The 15324-nt window shown below is 34.6% G+C and overlaps 2 protein-coding genes and 1 pseudogene across 3 annotated transcripts; 1 reads left to right on the top strand and 2 right to left on the bottom strand.

Annotated features, from left to right (window-relative positions):
* Positions 1–2358: 2358 nt before the first annotated feature.
* LOC132598431 (universal stress protein A-like protein) lies at positions 2359–4084 on the bottom strand. Of its 2 annotated transcripts, none has more exons than XM_060311292.1 (4): positions 3722–4084; positions 3295–3401; positions 3062–3180; positions 2359–2613 (listed from the first exon to the last, which is right to left on the bottom strand). In XM_060311292.1, exons 1-4 carry the CDS (start codon positions 3918–3920, stop codon positions 2517–2519), a joined length of 522 nt encoding a protein of 173 aa, XP_060167275.1. In that variant the 5' UTR covers positions 3921–4084; the 3' UTR covers positions 2359–2516. The 2 variants fall into 2 exon arrangements, with proteins under 2 accessions (XP_060167275.1, XP_060167276.1); XM_060311293.1 differs by having other exon boundaries at positions 3743–4079.
* Positions 4085–10279: 6195 nt separating this feature from the next.
* LOC132644558 (uncharacterized) lies at positions 10280–12382 on the top strand. The gene has a single exon (XM_060361149.1). It carries the CDS (start codon positions 10280–10282, stop codon positions 12380–12382), a length of 2103 nt encoding a protein of 700 aa, XP_060217132.1.
* A 30-nt stretch (positions 12383–12412) lies between these two features.
* LOC132598430 (U4/U6 small nuclear ribonucleoprotein Prp31 homolog) lies at positions 12413–14988 on the bottom strand (annotated as a pseudogene).
* Positions 14989–15324: the final 336 nt, after the last annotated feature.

The raw sequence follows: 15324 nt of genomic DNA, 5'->3' as shown, positions 1-15324 counted from the left end.
TTTTTTTCTTTTCAAAAACTAATAAATAAACAGGTCATTACGAAAGACAGGGTTTACTAAGGAGATTTTGAAGAGATAAAGGAAAAACTACAACAAGAAGTTGAGCATTGGCTTCTTTTTCATTTTCTCTTTTATATATATATTTTTTTTATATGAGTTGGGGAAGATGACACCAAATAGAATTCTAGTTGACCGAGATACCTTGCAAAGTACAACGTATAAACGTCTCACTGATAAACATTTGCTCTTGGGTTTATCCCAATTTGTGATAAAAAAAGAAAAGTTATGGTGAATAATGGACTTTTTAGACTTAGTCGTAACATTTTTGAAGGTCTGTTACGAAAATAGAATTATTATCAATTTATCATTACTATGTAATAAGTAATATTTTACCGTTAGCTCACAAGAAGCTATTTATTTATGGAGTACATAATTTGCAAAGGCCAATTAATATAGACATTGATATTACTCCTTAATATTCTAAAACCAATAATCCCACCAACAAAAGTGATTACTCTATCACGAGGCACTAAACCCTAGCACCAACTTTACTCTATCATTAAAAAAAGTCAAAGTTTAATTTCTTTTCAACTTGAGTTCTTATTTGAGAAAAAAAAACTATTCAGCTTGTCGAGATGATGAATTGATTTTTTTTTTTTTTTTTTTAAAGAAGTTTGATAGGCTCACGTCCCTTTTTTGTCGACTCAAACTAATTTTAAGGAGTGCTTTGTAGTAACATTTTTTTGCACCTGATGTTTAAATTTTAATTTAAACTTAACAATTAGAAGTTAAAGTGAAAAAATAAATATTTGTATAAAAGACTCATATCATGCATTTATTGATTTGGTGTAAGCATTAAATGTGGGTAAACTTTTACCATATTAGTACTAGTGGTATTATTTTTTGCTTAGATGTTGGTCACTTTGAACTTAGTTGTAATTAAGTAAGCATCATGAACTCTAGCTACTATCCCATAACTGTAAATTTTGTAGTTGCACAAAAACAGACACTTAACATAAATTTATGGTGGATCCATATATGTACTAGTTTAAACAAACGTGTTTTGTCTGTAAGTGTAAAGCAGATCATTACTAATCAGTTCTTTATATGTCAACAATGCTTCAAAGTAAAGAGTTCGTTTATTCACTTCTCTGTATAAATATTATATTTGACATGCAAAACGAGACTAAATAAAGTTTCAGAAAACACGCAAAAAGTTAAAGCAGAAATAATTAAACAAATGAAGATAAACTCTTTACGCATGGTAACCGTTAACATAGGCGAATTCAAGATTTGAAGTTTGTAGGTATGTACATCGATTTCAAATTAATATATGCATTAATAACTGAGTTCATAGTCAATATTTATAGATATGTAAGAAATTTCCAAATATATATATACAGAGTTTGAACAAAAATTAGTGAATTCACGCGAACCCATAATTGAAATTGTGTATCCGCCCTATCAATTTAACACGCTCTAAAATTAACAGAAAAGGAGAAGAAAGCAGAAAGACTTGCCTTTGTTAGGACGGAGACCGCTGTGAAGACATAGCGGGGCTTCCCATATTTTTTGCTTCTGTTTTAAGATCAAATATATGGGAACCTCTATAAAAGGCATATTTGGGCTTTCTAACACTAAAACAGGGTGATTTGTACAAATAGAATCTTTTAATGTTGCTATTGTTTAAGTTTTGACCTTGTTTAAAAGATTTCTATAAAAAATAATATAGCGTAAGTTTTATGTAAAATCATTCATCTCGTGCGACCAGAATTTTATAGATCCTAGTAATAATTAAGGAAGAGGCATAATAGTTGAGCCGCCTAAAACAAATCCGAATGTAATAGCAAACTATTTGACGAATTCAGCTTAAAGTACTCAACTTGTAAAATTTCCCAATTTTTAGCCATAAGAAGAAAAAGAAAGATAACTCGTTTGACCCCATTGTAGCGAAAATAAGGTTTAAAAAGCGGCATAAGTAAGACTAATTGAGTAACTACCAGATACCCAATTTGACGCATCCAATTAATTGGAACAAGTGGTCGTGCCAGGTCCTGAACTCTGTTTTTTAAATAAACGTACCTCAATTAATTCCACGAATACCTGTCACCTCTCACCCACAACAAGTATCAGATAATTCTATCCACCAACAAAAGGACATGGACTATGTTTTTACTGACCTGATCTTTCCATTGTTTACCATGGAATAAGAATTCTTTTGTTATCATTCATCACATAAAGTCATAAACTATTCATGGAATACAGAAACCGCAAACCAGTACTGAACCAAACCGAAGTATTCACAGTTTTTCCTTGCCCAAATTAGTCGTGCAAATAGGTTGCTCTAACAAAGGCAAATAACTTTGAAAAGCAATCATACAAATATAATTATTCAGCAATTTCAATTCAGAATTACATAAATAAAGGCAAACAAGAAAAATGAAAAATTACAACAAAATCACAGAACCCTGCGTATTTATTTACATTACTCAAACAAATTTCCATAACGCACGAATCTAATTGTTGCTGCCATTGGTTTTTGGCTTTTTCACTATGAGAACTGGACACTTGACATTCTGCGCACAATGGTTGCTCACACTCCCAAGAAATGCCCTGTATTTAAATCAACAATATAATTAATAACCTAGACACCAATATATAAGCATTTAAAAAAGCATAATATATTACTCCTATGATATGAGACAACCTCTTTCAACCCTTTCTTTGATTTACTTTGTGATAATTGGTTGTTAGTTTCTCTCCATGTGAGTATAAATAATTCAGATAGTATCATTGTTCACTTGGTAAATTCAAGTAACATTTTCAGCATGCCATACATATTTAGCCATAGTAAATTGAGGAAAATTTGTCCTTTTAGCCCCTCAAATATTGACAAATATGATATTAGGCCAAGTACACATAACCTTCAATTAATTAAAACATTCATGTTTAATCTTAATTTTCGTTAGCATATAAAATAACACTATATCTTAATTTTAGTTGGTATACACCAATATTTCATTTATTGATTTGATATAAACAACCTCAAATAAAAGCCTACCTCTTGATGACACCATAGCCATGGCTTCCCACGACGAGCATGTCGACGTGTAACTTCTCCGCCACCTGACAAATCACGTCCCTTGCATCACCATGCTCTACTATCGTCTCCACCTTAACCTGTATACGACGCACCAACACACAAACATTACCCCTCTATGTCCAAATTATTACTACAATGACCAATTTAACCTTCATTCATCAGTAAATCTACTACAGTAAAAAAGAACTAACCCCATCCAAGTCCTTGCAAGCTCGTTTCGCCTTCGCCATAACGCACTGTGCTACTTCATTGCTGTACCTCTCCATGGTCGCTAATATATCAGATGAAAACAAATACCCTGAAATTTCACCAAAATTACAAAACCCACCATTCAATTAATCAGATAATAGTACACAATCAATTACCTAATACTCCCTTAGCGTTAGAAAATACTATCACCGAGACAAAAATAAGTCTTTTTGACTAAACTACACTTCGTTAAATACTAACTAATTAGTTTAGTTTCCTGATACATAAAACCACAGTGAATTTAAAAGAAGAAAATAATTTATTCCTTCTTGAACAAGTTGTTACTTATTTTGAACCAAAATAAAAATGGTAAGTGGACATTTATTATGAATTGGAGGGAGTAATCAAAGACTACTAGTTAAAGTTTACCTTGAGGGTGGTCTTTCTCACCTGATCCATCCAAGGAAGTGTAAACAGTTCGAGGTGGTACTGAGTAGAGAAGGATAAGGGTATCATTGGAATTTCCAGGGATTATGTTCTCTATACACCATGAAAGAGCATAACTGCTCTCCTCACTCTCATCTACTGCGACCAAGATCTTGCGCTCCTTTGCTGCCACGTCTGCCATCCTTTGTTTGATCAACGGTCTATAATAATCCAATTCGGGACCTCACAACAATGAATGATTTTTTCAAGATAAGAAATACAGTCTCTTTAGACTTTTATCTGATTTAGGAAAGGGAAGGAATTGATATTTTATAGTGTTATCAGCTGGGGTTGATTGAAGAAAACTGTTGGCGGTTTGTGGGTTTTGCTCGCTGGGGACTTTTTGATTGATTTGAAGAGTGGTATGTTGGATGGGTCTTTGAATGAGCTGGACCAATTGATATACGACTTTTGTCCTTCTGTCCTCATTTTCTTCCTTTTCTTTTCTTTTCCCATACTATTATATTCATTGTTTGTGCACAGGATTAAGGCAAAAGGATCACAAAGTAACGGAGTGGGCGTGACATAGATAGACGTTACTCTGTCGTGTTCATAATAATTGTCTAACCTTTTTATTTTAGTAAAAGTATTCACTTACATAGTTAACAACAAATTAATTTCATTTTTTCATAGTTGTCTTTGGTATAAGTGCTAAGTGATCAGATCTCACTATATCAAGTTTATATTAATATGTAAATTTTAATTAAGGGTTGTTTTGTAAACATACCTATTTCTTTTATAGAAGCTAGTAATTTCTTACGAGATGTGCTAAAAATTAAGTGCACACTTATTTTAAATCGGATGGAGTACTTAATTTATTTATTAAGTGGAATAGAGGAAAAGTTGAAGCAAATTGTGTAGAAATCGAAAACAGGAGCTCATGATTACTACCGATCGCTAAGATTTTGAAGGTTTAAGGCTTGTTTTGGCATTGAAGGTGTAAGTTCAATATCATGTTTAATTGTCTATGTTTCTATTGAATTGACAACTTTTGGTTTTTACTTTTGTTTGATCTATTTGTACGTTTTTTCGTAGATGTAGGGTTTTGCATTTTGTGTTGGAAGCAGCAGTTTTCGAACTGCCACAAATTTTAATTGTTAGAGTTTTTGAAAATTTTAAAGTTCACAGTTACATTTCTTTTGTACCTTACTGAACTTTAGTATTCTTTGTATCCATCAAACTATTCATATAAGGCAGACTATCACATATATCATGTCATAAAACATTTGATACATAATATGCTTCAATCAACACTATAGCGATTGGGATAATTCAGCCTATGTATTCCTAGTTTCCCTTAATTCCAGCTCTCCCGTAGAGCAGAGGAACTATTTAACCAATTCGGAGGATCAAGTTTAAATCAGTTACAGTTGTTCAGCTTTTGTATTTTACATTGGGAGACTGGTCTCCATTCTTTCCGTGCCGTTAAGTGTAGCTTAAGTACTGCTGTTTCTCTTTTATTGTGGAAGACTGACCCTTTGGGCAATCTGCAAACTGGTATAGCTGTTTCTGCAGAGCTCATCAAGCTTAGCACATTACATTGTCTGAACAATTCACACATGAGTAAACTTAGGTTCTATGTTTTTTCTTTTTCTTTTTTGTAAGTTTTTTCCTATGTGTCGCTGTCTTGTAAGAATATGATGATAACAGTGATTCTTTATATCATTACTTCACTGTGTTAAGCATGGAGAGCTGTCTTTACTATTCACATGAAAGTTCACTAATTTAAGGAAAATAAATAATGTTAAGATGAAGATCTGCTAACGGCATACCATGATAAAAGAAGCCTATCATAATGAACAACATCCCATTTCAAGATATCAGGTAAAACTGGCTTTCTTTCACAACCTACATATACTGATCCTACTACTTGATTTTAGCAAACAAGAGTGAACGCTCTCAAACTAAAAAGAGTAGACTAATGCGAACAATGATGACATCCAAGATGAGCTCCGAATCAAAGAGTTACCAACAACAGGAATGTGAAAGAGGCAAGTCTTCAAATGTAGCAAGATGCACTAATAAAGAACTGGGGCACAAAAAGAGTCTATTTGTCCACTTCTTTATTACTTGCTCATCTGTTTTGGAGAATATACCTTAATCGGCCAAGACAAAATTTCAGATATTCATCTTCTGTTATAAGCAATAAAGTTAAAAAGAAGACTTCCATAACTTGGTATCTCCTTAAAAACAAATTCTTTTAAAACCCAAGTCAGAAAGAAGACAGAAAAAAAAAAAAAAGTCAACTTTCCAAAAATTTCAACCTCGGATCACTAAATTTATTACCTTAAACCCAAAAATGTGTTGTGCTTCAATGAGAGCGGATATGTTGGTTTGGAACAGGGATATGTGCTAAGTCCATTTCTGGATATGTGCTAAGAGCCCGTTTGGATTGACTTATAAGTTGGCTTATAAGCTGTTTTCAGCTTTTTTGAGTGTTTGGCTGGCCAGCTTAAAGTCATTTTATGCTTAAAATAAGCTCAAAAAAATAATTGAACCCATTTGACTTAGTTTATCTAAAGCAGCTTATAAGCTGCAAACAACTTTAAGCTGTAAGCCAATCCAAACGGGCTCTAAGTCCATTTCTTTCTAGTTCTTAGTGTAATTTAAAAGATTAGTATACAGCACCCACCACGTCATAGCCATTTTATACATTTTATACAGATATATCAAGGCAAATCAAGAGTTTACGGAACATAGCTCAAAAATCACCACCAAGTACCCCAACTCCACCGACTACATCAAAAAAAAAAAAAAAAATCTTTATCAAAATTCTCCCAACTCCACCAATTACTAAAGAAGAGTTCCTCTATGAAGAACAATTAGCACATCTAAGTATTACTCACACTTTTTAGTTTTCAGTTGGAAATATCAGGGCAAGAAATGTCTCATTCGGAGTGGGGCTGGATTCTTTTGGATTGTTCACTGTAATAGACAACATATGAGTTTGTCTAAAGAAACCAGATGCAAACTCAGTGTTATATATCAAGATAAGTGAAATTTTCAGGAAAAGAATAAATGGCTACAAAATATACAAGCCCATAGAAGTGTAATTAAACAATCAGGAACTCTATAACACAATTCTTCTGTCCTGAATTCAGAGTAAATCCTCTTTTTCCTATTAAGAGCAAATCCGTCCAAGAAACATGATGTCTGATAGGTCCAATAGTAGGTAGTGAGACGATCAATCAACAGTTGTCTGACTATCCAATGTTCTCTGATAACCTATGACTTTAGTCATGAAGCAGCAATTGGTCATGATCGTTATTAAGTCTTAGATTAAACAGCATAATACAACACAAAAGAAAATCTAATAAGAAGTATATGCCTAGACAGGAGACTTACAGTTTCCTTTGCCATTCAGTAATGTAAAATCTAATACTGTTCCATTAACTTGACTAATATGTCTAACAATATTCCACACCTGCATTCCAGTGGACCAAGTAAACAGAAATTTGTTTCCTTCGATCATCTGAAACTTTCCTCCGCATTAATGTTCTCATGCAACAAAAGCATCGAGCAACCAAGAATGAAATATTATACTGAATTCATTTAAAACTAAAACAAAATATTCTAAAACGTTTACTCTGGTTTCAAAGAATAACTTCAACTAGAATTGGCAGATGGTTGCACCTAGAGGTTTGTGGACACAACAACAGAAAGTAAACTATGGTAGCATGCATAACAGATAAAAACAACTGAACATAAATATATAACCATGTGAAATAAAAGAAATTTACTTTCCTCTAAAGAGATTAATGTTAATATACAAATAAATTGCTAGATACCTGTACTATCACATCTTAGTTTCTCACAAGCAGAAAAACCAATCAACTGCATTCCCTGTAGCTCTAACTAACATAACATCTTCCCAGAAAGATCAGGTGCTTTACAACTACAGGATAATTGCTAGGAAACACAAAATTCATAAATTCGCCAGTGCCTATCTATATAACAATTTATAAATAATACTACTAATTGCTAGAAAGTATTAGATAAGAAGAAATTAGTTCAGATATTCACCTTAGCTTTCAGACAGCAACATATATGATACTAGCTTCCGCTATTGTATCAACCTACCACGACGACCAACTCTCTTTTTCCTAGAGTTAGAAACTGGGAGAAGCATTGGCTGCTTTGCAAGCGACTGCTCTATCTTTCTAAGGATCCGTTCCTTATGACACCTTCCAAATTCTCCACTCGGATCACCTCTCGACAAGTCCACACGGGCAGCTAACACTGTTTTGACTGCTGGCAGTCTACAGGCTTGCATCCTAAGAGAAGGAGGTGTACTCTGAGATATCTCTGTTTGATCAAATATAGCCTTTATATAAATTCTCCTTTTCGGCACCAAGAAGCCGAACATTACAAGTATGCATTTTTGCCAATGATGAGAGACAACCAGCAGCATGGATAAGTTTTGCAGCAACTTCACTTCCAACAATAGCACAAAGATTGGGAGCAATATACTCTTCCTCTTCAACTTTCTGCAATTTTTGCAACTGGGAAACATGATCTAGCGTGTGTCCACCATCTTCCTGCATATGTTCATCAGCAGCATTCAAGGACAATTCAGCCAAATCTGCCACGAATGAATCAATATTAATTGCCATTGTCCACGCAAAAACTATGGTGCAGTCGATACTACACTTGCACTTATATTATATTAGCCTTTCTAATGAGGAGTCGCCTTATATAGGTTTATAAATAGAGAAAAAAACCTAGTTCTAGTGTAAACAAAAAGGAAAAAAATAATCGACTCCTAATCTAAATTGGAAAGGGTTTCCGGCTTGTGGTTGACTTCGGTAATGTACACATTTGGTTATTTATTAGGTTGTGTACAATCGTTTTTGCTATGAATACGTGTATGCTAGTTCTATCAAGAAAATTGGAATTTAATTAGTTTCCTAACACTATTTTATAGAGTAATATTACGCTACGATTTGCTGAATATCGTGGGTTATGTCAATCGGTGATTCTAAAACCTACATAGCGTATAAAAAAATAGAGATTATTTTATCTTATTTACACAATATAGCCTTCAAAGAAGGAGATTTAATTGAACCTCTTCATTATGCATAGTTCCGCCACTGATTGTGATAAATGTTGATTACATAAAATTTGACCTCTAGTAACTTGATATATTTTCAAAACTCTCAATATTGGATTGACCAACTCTTTTAATATAAGTTGTTAGATGTTGAACAATAACATTTGTGTTTTAATACAAACATTTGAAGACAATATATTCTACTTGTATATCAATTTAGAAAATGTACGAAACTTGTTCAAACATAAATTCATCCTCTAATGTCAGTACATAAAATGTACAAATATCTTTCTAGAAACTACTAATACGACAATTCAATTGTTACTGACTTGAATTAACTGGGTCGGGTCAAGAATTGAGTCGGATTTAGGGTGGGTTGGGTCGGTCCTAAATAATTTTAAATATTGATGTTAATTTTTAAAATATTTTTTCCAAAAAATTTAGAGCTGTCACCTTATTAAATAGGTATCGGAAATTGTATTTTCAGCTAAAGTGATCATAGAAGTTAACTAGGCAGAGTTGGATAACTATAGAAGCTAACTAGGCAAAATTATATAACTATGGAAGCTAGCTAGCTAGGTAAAATTGAATGAACTTTGGAAGACAAAACAAAATTGAGTGACTTTGATGATCAATTGGCCAAAATTGGGTGATCATCTAGGCACTTAACTCGCTATAAATGTGATATAAGTGTGATGATGGAAAAAAGAGTTCTTGAGAAGATAAAAGATGATCTTGAAAAGACCAAAAAAATGATAGACATATGATGAAAAATGAAAACAGATGCTTGGGTTGGGGAGAATTAAAAAGAAGGTCCTGAGAAGATAAAAGGTAACATCACCATAATAACCATGAATGATCATGCAAAATTTTAATATTAAAACGTGTATTAATTCCAACACTTGTATCATTAAAGGAATGAATTTACAAACAAGGAATACGATAAGAACATATTTTTGATAAGATAAGACCCTTAAGTCAAGTTAGAATATTGCTATTTTATAGCAAAAAAAAGTATGAGTGCAAAAGTCAATACAAATTCAACGTTTTTAAAACCTTAACACTTTTGTGTTATGAAAATGTGGCTACTGTGTCATTTTTCTTTCTTTTTAACTTTTGGCCTGTCCAGCAAAAAGTTGCAATTGCAGCTACGCGATTCTTTACCTGCAAATAGAATTTTTGCTGATCATATTTGCTTGTTTTTCATGCCCAGACAAAAAAAAATAAAAAAATAGTACTACTACACTTTTCAGTGGCATGCGTCCCATTCTTGTCCAGACTAAAAAGAAAAATATTGGTAGTGTGAATCAATACAAAGAGAAAATTAGGTGCACAACTTTCTTTTCTTATTTGGGTTATTTTCTCCTACTACATTCTTGAAACCCTGATGTAAAAAGGGAGAGATAACCAAAGAAAGAAAGAAAAATTCAAAAACTTGATACTGATCAACAATGGTGGATACTTCAGAAAATGCAATCATGGAAGAAAGAGAGGAGTTTATGGTTTCACCTGTTGATGATGAAGAAGTAAAACCCATTGTTCGAGTTGCTCATTTTCTAAAACCAACTATATGTTCTGCTGAAAAACTCCCTTTTCTCCCTTCAAGACCCGAAGTTTCTTGTTCTTCACTAAATGTGCGGTTTAGGGGTGGTTGTTCATACTTGAAGGGATGGTCTAAATGGGTCAATCAGTTAAAGCCTCTATACCAAGAAATATGGAAAAAAGTTGGAATCTTTGAAGCTATTATAGGTTCCACATTCAAGGTTTATAGGCACAATGATTTGATTCTTGCTCTAGCTGAGAAATGGTGTTTGGAGACTAATACATTCATTTTACCATGGGGAGAAGCAACTATTACTTTGGAGGATATGGTAGTTTTGGGTGGTTTCTCTGTATTAGGCCACTCTGTGTTGAAACCTGTTAAGACCAAAGATTATGTTAAAGTTGAAAAAACTCTTTGTGAGGCCCTTAAAGTTATTCGAGCGCGTAAAATGAATGTTACTCACCATGCCTGGATGGAATACTTTGCAGGAAAAGGTGACCATTTAGAGCATGTTGCATTTTTGAGCCTTTGGTTGTCAAGGTATGCGCTTCCTACTAGAAGTTATCAGACTGTGGACAGAGCTCTTTTCCCTATTGCAATACATCTTTCTCAAGGAATTCCAGTAGCACTTGCCCCTGCTGTTCTTGCTAGTATTTATAGAGATTTAAACTTGCTTAAACAGTTGATTATATCTTCAGCTGAACAGAGTAGTAATTCTAGATGTATGGAAGATGAGTCGGATCTTATGCTTCGCGCGCCGCTTCATTTTGTTCAGCTATGGGCATGGGAGAGATTTCCCTATTTGCAGCCCAAGCCTAGTGTTATTTACTGTGGGGAGCCAAGAGTGGCTAGATGGCATAAGGTGAAAAAACTAAATTGTGTGGATCCTAGGAGTGAAATAGATTCTGCAGCGGAATGTTTTCTGTGGCGTCCTTACGCTATTGATACTGTGAAGAATTGGGATGTCAGCAAATTTTACAAGGAAAGGGAGGAATATGTGGTGGTTGGACCAAAAATGGGAAGTGAAATCATGATTTTTGCTCGACTTGTCCGAGCTTCTAAACTAGTTGGGATGGATAGTGTAGAGTTGTATAACCCTCATAGAGTATCAATGCAATTTGGATTCGATCAAGATGTGCCCGGTTGTGTGACTCATGCTTGGAGCGATTATGACAGATCAATTAAAGATGCAAAGCTCTATATACCTTCTAGGCTCTTCGAGTCAGATGTCAGCAAACGATACTTGGAGTGGTGGAAGAACCAAAACGTTGCACCTGGACAGCAGTCTAAAACTAGTGAAAGGATTCCAAGAATGTTGTGGGGACACCACGAAAAGATGAATGCCTCTGTATGTTGTGAATTTTTGCAGAAATTTGATGAGGTTAGAAAAGATGGTAATTTTCAGGATTGTGAAATGAGAGCTGTAGAATCGTCATCAGATGATGACAATATACCAATTTCTCAATCTTTATGCTGGAGGAAGCTTATGAAGAAAGAAATTACTCTACCTGGTAATCAAGAACCCCTAATTAGCATCAAATGCCGATCTTCTCCAGCTTCAAATGATGGAACTGTTAGAGAAAAGGAGACTATACTGGAATCAAAACCGTTAAGCGAAAAGCTTGAGATTTCAAATGGAAAATCAGAGGAATTAGATGGACATGAGTCATATGTAGTTAAAGAAATGGTGCCACTAGAGAGCACGGACAACAATGACAAAGGTGGCTGTATGCTCAACTTGCCTGATAGTATCGAACTTGCAAGTGACGGTCCAAATGCAAACAGGGAAGATAGTAAACATGCAAAATTTTCGGGTACTAGTGTGGAAGCACCTAAGGTAACTGCAAAGGGTACAAACGTAACTGGAGGAAATATGGAGATGGGAAACATTAACAACCATGAGAAAGCGAGCAGTAGCTATAAAATGACTGATATTCTGAAACTTGAAATGAGGATTAAAAACATTGAAAACATCAATGCTGGAAAGGTTCCAAGATTCAGGAAAAGGTGAAAACAAGATAAAGATAAACTACAGTGCTGATTCTTTTTTTTACCAAGTCTTTTGTTTTGTTCATAAAAGTTACTATGCATTCTTCTCGATTGCCTAGTAATCGAAGATACTGAGATACTAGCTGATTCTTCTATTTAGGTCCTCCCGTAACTGTCTCAGCTTTATGAAAATTTTACACCTTTTTTCTCGGGGATTGGGTGCAGGGCGGATGATTTTAAAGCGGACTCCCCATTCATTAGATAGAGAAGACCACCAAGATTCCACGATCCGCTGCCGAATTCATTCCACTCCCAAGAGCTCGGATCGAATCGACTTCACTCGTTTGTAGTCCAGGTTGCTAACTGTTTTGTATATTAACAACCATGCAAAACCTTTTTTTTTTCCCGGTGTTTGTGGCTGCTATAAATGCAAAGTCAATACTACAGATAACATCGTCTGCGCTAATATTTTTGGCCTTAAGCTCATCTAGTTAGTTCCCCATTTGCATTACTGCTTCCAATTATACAATCCTGAAGCTCAAATATTTTGCTTGTTCGCTAGTAACTGTCCCATGAAACAACTTAGTCGAATATGATTATGACTTGAGTGAAAATCTGCATCTTCTCTTATATTGAAATAACCAATGCTGCGATTCACTTATCGACTCTAATCCTTTCATTGTGTTAAAGATGGTTTAAAGCAGCATGATTGCTTTTCTTCCGGTATATCAAGTTACTGTGAACTCTGAGATCTCATTTAATTCCTTTTTGCTTCTCTTTGCAAAACAAAGCTAGTCGAGTTTATTAGAATCTCCTTGATGGCGTGGAGAGTAATTAAAAGGAAAATTCCCAGTGGATGAGATAATATTGAACTTTGGTCATATTCTTGTTTGAAAGTGTACCTATTGCAGACAGACTCAAGAAAAAAAACTGCTGAAATTATTTCAAGGATCATTCATGAAATTATTTTCCTCTTGAACATATTCTTGAAGAGGAGATAAGGTGGTTTTGGAATAAAACATACAGATCTACTGCTTCCTATCTCATAGTTGTTCATGTTCCCCACATCTTCTCACAAGCTGAACAACCTTCCACAACTGCATAAATGAGAGTACTAAATTGCTTGAAAAGATTTAAGTAGTATACTGTATTTGATAAGAAGAAACAAAAGTAACAATTACTGCTAGTACTTTACCTTATCCCGGCCAAGGTCAACCTATCAAACAATATCTAATTAATCTTAGAAATTGTTCCAGACTCAGAGAAATTAGGTGCTTTGGGTTTTTTCAGGTACTCCAAAGATCATGTTATTTACTAGCTTCATCAAATCATAGGAGTGTGTTTTTTTCCTCTTTCTCTGAGGAGAAACACGGCCAGGTCTCTTTCTCTTACAAGGCTCAGAATCATCAGTAGGAACTGGAACCGGACGAGGCTTTTGCCATATCTCTATCCTTGTAAGGATCTCTTCAATAAGAGATCTTCCGTATTCTCCAGTCGGGTCGCCTCTAGTCGAGTCCATATGCGCCGCTAATATACATTTGCCCGCTACCAGTTGATAGGTTTGGATCCTAAAGTTAGGAGGTGCACTTTTGAATATTTCACATTGATTAATATAACCTGCTCCCAATGGACGAACATTATAAATATGAGAGGGGAAGCCTGGTAATTCCTTCCTTTCGGCGCCAAGAAGCTCAACATCAGAACGAGGCATATTTGCCAACGACGAAAGACCACCAGCAGCACCGATAAGTTTCCTAGCAATCGCGCTCCCAACAAGAACAGAAAGATTGGGAGCAATGTATCTCATTCAATTATCGACAAAATGGACAACCTTTTTCTTTTCAGAATCAAGAACAATGGCTCTATTACATGCTTCCAGTGTCTTGTGTAAAATATCTTTTGGTAATGGCTTGCCAATTGTAGTTGATGCCGAAACAGAGACAGTGCTGATGATTTCTGAGGGTAACAGTCCTTCCAAGTCCACAAGAGTTAAATCGTTTTGGTTGCCAACTTTTCTAACAACACGAGCGTAATCAATAGGGTGAGGCACAAGTGATTCTAACTCAGGAAATTTCAATCGATACTTTTCGCGTATGAAATTATGGATTATAACGATTTCATTCTCAATGTCAACTGATAAAGTAGTACAGGCTACTATCAGTAGATATTCTGCATCATCATCAGCAACACCTTTACCTTTACTGGTTGTGACATTCTCTTCAACTTTCTGCATTATGTCGATGTAGTGAGGCGATTTTTGCAACTTGGAAACATTATCTAGATCATCATCATCATAATTAAGCACTTGTGCATCTTCCTCCATCTGTTCAGAAATATCCAGGTCAACGAATGGATCGGCAAGAATCGACCTTGTCCTTTGCGGCGCTGGGGATGGAAATTAACAAGGAACCGTAATCGTAACAAGCACAGTGCTTTATATACGAAACTTTTATGCTGATATGTATGGAAATCTAGAAAATCGCAATACCCTATTTGGTACGTGCTGTAAACGTTGTCTTTGGAAAAGGGAAAAGAAAAATTATTTACCTAAATAAAAATATAAAATTGTCTTTGAAGAAGGAATTGTTTGTAAATTATAAATACATTACTATTCCTAAGATTACAAAATAAAAAGGCAAACGTTTCCAGCACGCAATAGAACACTATATAACTTTGATTTTAGTAAATTTATAAAAGAGGTCTTTGCAAAAATGGAATCCTTTGACAGTTTAACTTTCTAAATAATGACTAGAACATAGCTCCTATTTCAGAGTGCGCAAAACCGGTTTAACCGATAAAGCAAATGAAAAAAAAAATGCTATTGATTTATCGGTATGGAGTTATTGAATTAACGGTTTTGTAAAAAAAATTATTGGACTATTGGTTCGGTTTTAAGATTTTAATTAAGGGATAAATCGGTAACCCAACAAGATAATTTTTATTTTATTTTTAATTATATAATAA

Source organism: Lycium barbarum, chromosome 6 (assembly GCF_019175385.1).
Source record: "Lycium barbarum isolate Lr01 chromosome 6, ASM1917538v2, whole genome shotgun sequence".
NCBI classification, from domain to species: Eukaryota; Viridiplantae; Streptophyta; class Magnoliopsida; order Solanales; family Solanaceae; genus Lycium; species Lycium barbarum.
Note: the sequence above shows the minus strand (reverse complement) of the source record. Positions and strands in the feature narration are given on the sequence as shown.

What these genes read in the sequence shown, in the direction of transcription:
- LOC132598431 (XM_060311292.1), bottom strand. Translation starts at nt 3,920, where the DNA reads ATGGCAGACGTGGCAGCAAAGGAGCGCAAGATCTTGGTCGCAGTAGAT. An exon ending in TGAGAAAGACCACCCTCAAG is followed by an intron (nt 3,402 to 3,721) that starts GTAAACTTTAAC and finishes GTGAAATTTCAG; the next exon opens with GGTATTTGTTTTCATCTGAT. An exon ending in CTTGCAAGGACTTGGATGGG is followed by an intron (nt 3,181 to 3,294) that starts GTTAGTTCTTTT and finishes CGTCGTATACAG; the next exon opens with GTTAAGGTGGAGACGATAGT.
- LOC132644558 (XM_060361149.1), top strand. Translation starts at nt 10,280, where the DNA reads ATGGTGGATACTTCAGAAAATGCAATCATGGAAGAAAGAGAGGAGTTT.